Source organism: Silurus aristotelis (genome assembly GCF_946808225.1).
Source record: "Silurus aristotelis genome assembly, chromosome: 22".
NCBI lineage: Eukaryota > Metazoa > Chordata > Actinopteri > Siluriformes > Siluridae > Silurus > Silurus aristotelis.
Window position 1 is genome coordinate 4486883 of NC_139595.1, and position 6000 is coordinate 4492882.

At 33.9% G+C, this 6000-nt stretch overlaps 1 protein-coding gene across 4 annotated transcripts; it reads right to left on the reverse strand.

Moving 5' to 3' along the window:
- Positions 1–407: 407 nt before the first annotated feature.
- ctxn1 (cortexin 1) lies at positions 408–2764 on the reverse strand. 4 transcript variants are annotated; one of them, XM_083526297.1, is made up of 4 exons: positions 2681–2764; positions 1770–1833; positions 1501–1581; positions 408–1071 (listed from the first exon to the last, which is right to left on the reverse strand). In XM_083526297.1, the coding sequence occupies exon 4, from the start codon at positions 1014–1016 to the stop codon at positions 738–740; it is 279 nt and encodes a 92-aa protein (XP_083382423.1). In that variant the 5' UTR covers positions 1017–1071; positions 1501–1581; positions 1770–1833; positions 2681–2764; the 3' UTR covers positions 408–737. The 4 variants fall into 4 exon arrangements, with proteins under 4 accessions (XP_083382423.1, XP_083382424.1, XP_083382422.1 ...); XM_083526298.1 differs by having other exon boundaries at positions 1466–1581; XM_083526296.1 differs by lacking the exon at positions 1770–1833 and having other exon boundaries at positions 2681–2758.
- Positions 2765–6000: the final 3236 nt, after the last annotated feature.

Sequence of the window (6000 nt, forward strand, 5' to 3'; positions counted from 1 at the left end):
TGATATAAACCGAATGTCCAAATGCGTAGGTGTTGAACTGTGTCAGGACAACATTAGGAAAGTGACAGAAAGCCCTGCAGTGAATATTTATACAAACATAGATATAACAGATATAAAGGCACAATGTTTCAGCATAGTAATTTAACTTTCAGCATCAGCAAATAGTATACAGTACACTGAATAATAATGAGAAATAATTAAGCAAAAACCTTGATCCTGATCAAGGAAATATATCCATACAGTAGAAAACAGTAGTTGTATTTACAGATGCAAAATCAGTATAAATCTATTTGTGATAAATTGTTATATAACAAGTATATATATATATATATATATATATATATATATATATATATATATATATATATATATATATATATATATATATATATATACACAAAATGTTCAAATGTAGCCCATAGTATAAAGCAAAAGCTAATATCTGTCATAAGTACAATTCTTTTGCCTGAACAGCTTCCGACAAAATTGTTTTGCAGTCTGTAGTGATGCTTATCCACAGATTTGCATGTCATTTCAATAGTACTTGTTTAAATATCATTTACATATACAAGAACAGACAAGTGTTGACCACTCCAAAGAAAGCCTGTTCAGTGAGCATTGGCTCACTCTGAATCAATACCCAGATCACTAAGCATTTGATCTCTGTTAACATTCGCTGTAAGCATAGAGGGTAGGTTTAAACTTAAAAGCCTTCAATTTGTAACATTAGCATGAAATCAAACTGTTCTCAGTCCATGTTTGTGATCGTTCCAGGAGGAAGCTGGCATACTGCCATATGGGTCCAGAAGTATCCTGAAACACCGCACTAAAAGGAAGACTAGGAAGAGTAGTAGAAGGCCTACAAAGCACAAGGCGGTGCTCTGCTCCGTGTCTGTAGCCAGAGACAGACCAGCTGTAATCCCAATACCTGTAGCAGGAGCCAGAGACTGAAGCCCATAGTCCAGTAGAGGAGCGTTACTCATTTTACTAAGGAAAGAAGCTATGATGTCTGTCATTGGATGGCCAGCGGCAGTAGAGGTTAGGGCCAGCAGCAGAAGAGCTCACTGTATACTGGGGAAAAGAAATCTCCCAGTTAATTGAGTAGTTGCAAGATTAATTGATATTAACAATTTTTTTTTTTATATCTACAGCAATGTCAGGTATATTATCAGGATACTGGGATAGAATAGTCTAGTATTTCATGAGGTATCAAACATTACAGGGGTGCCTGGACCACTATAGCCACAAAACAGCTGCAAGGCATCAGTGATCTACTACTATATTTTGAAATAGGAATGACATTTATAGTAATGTAAAGATTATATTTTTTCAATGGCTTTGGTAATTTATATAAAAAAAACTGTATTACCAACTCTCTTAAAAATGTCAGTAACTGTATACATATAATAGTACACATCTCAGATATAAAACTTTAACGCTATGATATACACTGTACTACACTCACAGTGTGGTAGAGATAGACTTAAAATTTAGACATACAGTCGATTGTTGATTGTTGGCTCCTTGTTCACACAGGTACATCTTCATGTGTCGTCCTAAGCCAAGAGGCATGATATTTACCTAAAAGAATTGAGGGATGATTAAATCATGCCAACCAAAAAAATCAGAAATCAAATTTGCTATTTTAAGAAAGAATAAAAGGCGAAGCACTGTTAGTGATTGATTTTAATCTTAAGAAACACTTAATCAATATCTGCCACATTAAAGAGACAGGCTGCTAAATGATATTGCAGCCAGGTTAATCAGACAAAGACCATTTTCATGATGGACAGAGGCGATAGATGTGCAAGGATTTGTGTGTCAGATGACCATCTATGGGATGAAAAAAAATAATTGAAATGCATTCTCTGGTCAAGCACTTTGACTAATATCTTGGTTATTCTAAACCAATTCCCTTCTATGAGATACTGAGCTGAAATTTAGGCCAGACTACACTTAACACACACAAAAAAAACACACCTATAAAATGCCATCTTTACAAAATCTTTATAGAATAGAAGAGCTCAGCATCTCCATATACTGTCAGCACATTTTAGTCCAACTGGCGCCTCTGCCTCATCCACAGAGACAGGTTAATATCCAACAATGCAGGATAAGCCAAAGGACTTTTTGTCTTTACTAGCTTTAAAAAGAACCATCAACTTTACATCAACTATAAAAGGTTTGACAATTACTGTAATACTCGTGACCTAGAAAAGTATATCCTGAATGAGTTTGAATAATTGTACTGTTAAATAGAAGCATTAGATTCTTTTACGCACATACTTTCAACTATAAGTACTTTTAGTATTTTGAAAGAAATTGCGATATTTATTAAACACTAACAAAACACAAGGGACAACTTCCAAGTGAACTGACTAAGAGGAGCCATTAATCAAAATATAATTTGAATAACATGCAGCTATGATCAACAAGTTCACAAAACAACAGATAAATAATTATTCTTTCGGTCGAAAAATTAAGTTTAATCAGCCAACAAAACACAAATGCATGCATTAATTCATAATGCAATTATTAATAAACTTTATAATTAAAAAATGTTAAGTAATTGCATCACCAACCTGACATTGTACACTGGTCTGTATATGTACAAAAAATGGGCACTAGCATATGTAAAATGTAAAATGGGAAATGTTATAAATAAAACCCTGACACTCACCTATTGTCGAAGGCATCAGGTTATTGTCAGGGTTTGAGAAGCCGCGCGCGCTGAAAGCTGCATCTTTCGCTCCTTAACGCGAACTCACCAAACTCCCCTCCTCGCGCGCCGAGTCCTATTGGCTACACGCGCTCAGACGCGATCCAGCCTCAATTTATATCGACTACCGGCATCATCATCATCAATATCTTCAGCACTTCTACCCATTTTCATGTTTTTTTAAATACAATTTTTTTTGCCTGTAAATGAATATGAATATTGTACTTTTCCAAGTTGCTCTGTTGGTACCATCAAGTGTACATCATTTGTACGTTGAACATGAATATAAAGGTGCTTTAAAAAATACTTTAATGTACATAATTAGATCATAAGGAATGCTGATGTACCTTTAATGGTTTAATAATGCTTTTTAAGATAATTAAATTATTGCAGAAGCATCTTCACATGGAAAGAAAATACACACAAATAATATACAATTAAAAGCACCACCTCAGGATCAAAGAAAAGAGCAGTATGGTACCTTTTATTTCTAATAGTAGTGAAACATAAAACAAATACTGAAACAATAATTACCACACACACACACACACACACACACACACACACACACACACACACATACACACATATATATATATATATATATATATATATATATATATATATATATATATATATATATATATATATATATATATATATATATATATACCCACACTTCATGGCTCTGTAGCAGGCCATTTAAGATCTTCAACGCATGTAAAGCATACCTTCATGTAGCTTGAACACGTAGGTATGCTTTACATGCGTTAATGTGGAAGATCTTGAATGGCCTGCTTCAGAGCTCTGGAGTAAACTCTATTGGACACATTTGGGATGAATTGGAACACCAACTGCACCCCAGGCCTCCCCACACTACCAACTCTCCAAAACCACTTTTTCAAAATCTAGTAAAACTTTCCAGAACAGTGAAGGTTATTATAGCAGCAAATGGGGACTAAATGTGAATTTTGTTGTTCAAAAAGCAGATACAAATTTGGTACTAATGATACTAAAATAAATTGCATGGAATTATACTTTTTTAACATGTATTTTTTTGTTGTAGACTAGTGTCATGTACAGTATATATATTTTCTGTCCAGAATAATTCTATAATGATATAATCTCATTCCTACTGTCCATCTGTTATAAAATGAGATTCACAGAAGCCTTACTAGGAACATCAATGGATTTATAATAATGTATAATAATTGATTTATCTCAGGTCCAGATATCCAGAGGAAGCTCAGCAAATTGCTTGCAGTTTTATAGAGTCACACGCATTAATTGTATTTATTGTATAAGTTGAGAAAGTCATGCTCAATTTATTCATCAATTTAAATAATTTTCATGCACACAAAATGTGTGACACTTGGACATCTGTATTGTGTGGAAAGAATGCTTCATACTGGCGTCTTATATTTGAACAAAGAGTCAAGCAGTCGTTCACTAAGACCAGTATAGCCTCTCTTTGCCACTATCAGGTATTTTTTTCTATAGTGATGCAAGAGTGTGCAAAAATACAGCTAGCTGTCAAGAGAGTTCATTATTTTCCATATTTAGCTCCAAGTTACAGTTTAGTCTACTCAGCATTTTTTTTCTGTCCCAAAGAGTATCATACAGCAATACAGTGTAGGATTACATGTGTACAGAAATGTTTCTAAAATGGTTGACAGTTTTTACCAGGGACAAATTTATATATGTAAAACAATTGGTTTTACAAGGAAATTTTTTAGAACAGAAATAAATCTTACAGAGTCTAGCTAACAGATTAAATGTTTATAATAATTATTAAAGTCTTTATACATTTTTCTACAGTATTTTTCTTTTCTTTTTGCTAGCACCAGCAAAACTAGCTCACTAAGTGGCTATAAAACATCAGTTGTGTGGCAGATTGTTAGATTTGTAAATGATGGAAAAGTTGTGTCTTTTTGAGCTTGTAGAAAAGGTTCTAAATCATCTAGCTCACATTACTGGGTGCCATTGCAACTTAATTGTTAGCTAGATGCCTAACCAGTTAGCTACTATCAAAGCTTTGCTCAACATAGTACAGACTAGAAAATCTGCTATACTGCTACAAATTAATAAACATTTTAGTTCTGAGACACCCTGTTTCTTTTGTTAGCTTGGTTTTATCATCTAGATTTTGCAATGTTGCTTAATGACTTAGGAGAAATGTTTAGAGAAAGATGCTAACTGCTGTTTTTCAAAACCAGATTCTGTTAGCTAGTTAGCAAACTATCTTACTAATTTTTTGCTAACATTTCGCTAGTTGTAGAGGATTTTAGCTAAATCCAGTTAGTTTGCTGCAAGTTAAAAAGAAATCTGCTGCTCAGACAATTCGCTTCCTTTTTGCTAGCTGTATTTCTCTGGACATTTATTACATGTATTGGGGCAGTGTTGGAAGATGCTGGATTGAGTTAAAAAGAGATTTTAAAGACTAATTAAGACATTTTCAGTGATAAATATACTTATTTATACCAATTAATTTACTGAGGTACAACACTGTCAGCTTCTGATTCTGATTTACTGCTATTTACTGCTACAATGTGTGAATTGTGATGTTTGAATTTAGCACTAAAACAATGTCTGTCCTCCATTAAAAAATAAAAAATGACCATAAGATATCAAAATGCCCAGCAGTAAAGTACATGTTGGTCAGATGTTTAGTAATAATATGTGTTTAGCAAATAAAGAAAATACTGAATATTAAAACAAGATTAAATATTAAACAGTCATTGGAAGTAAGGGTTTTTTTGGGTTATTAGGAAGAACATTCCAATTACTCTTACAGGAGGCACATTTCTTTGGTTTTTCTATTACAGTTTTTCTCAATTGCTAAAACACTAAACCCTATTGTCTGAACCAAATGCTCAGTTTGAACCCACTGATTGAATCAATCACTCTTTTGGCAAAACCATAAGCACTTTTCACCTGTTTAGGCACAACTTGCCAACACATTTTCATTGTCATGCACCCGTGCTGCATAATGGTGAGCACAGGTGACAAAATTCAAACACAATTAAAGCACAAGTTTCACCACTTAAACACTACTACTCAAAATGGATCACACTTGTGGCTAATGATGTGAGGGAACATATAAAGTAAGCCAGTTCAGAGAGCACTGGTTTGTGAGACCCTACAATGGATAAAAATCTGAGAGTGGATTCAAACACGAATCTGTAGTGGTTTGTGTGAGAGGAGGTCGAGGTGGTCAGCGAAGACAAAGAACAGTAATATCTGATGAAATCAGAGCTACTGTGATTGACCATGTTCTTGTC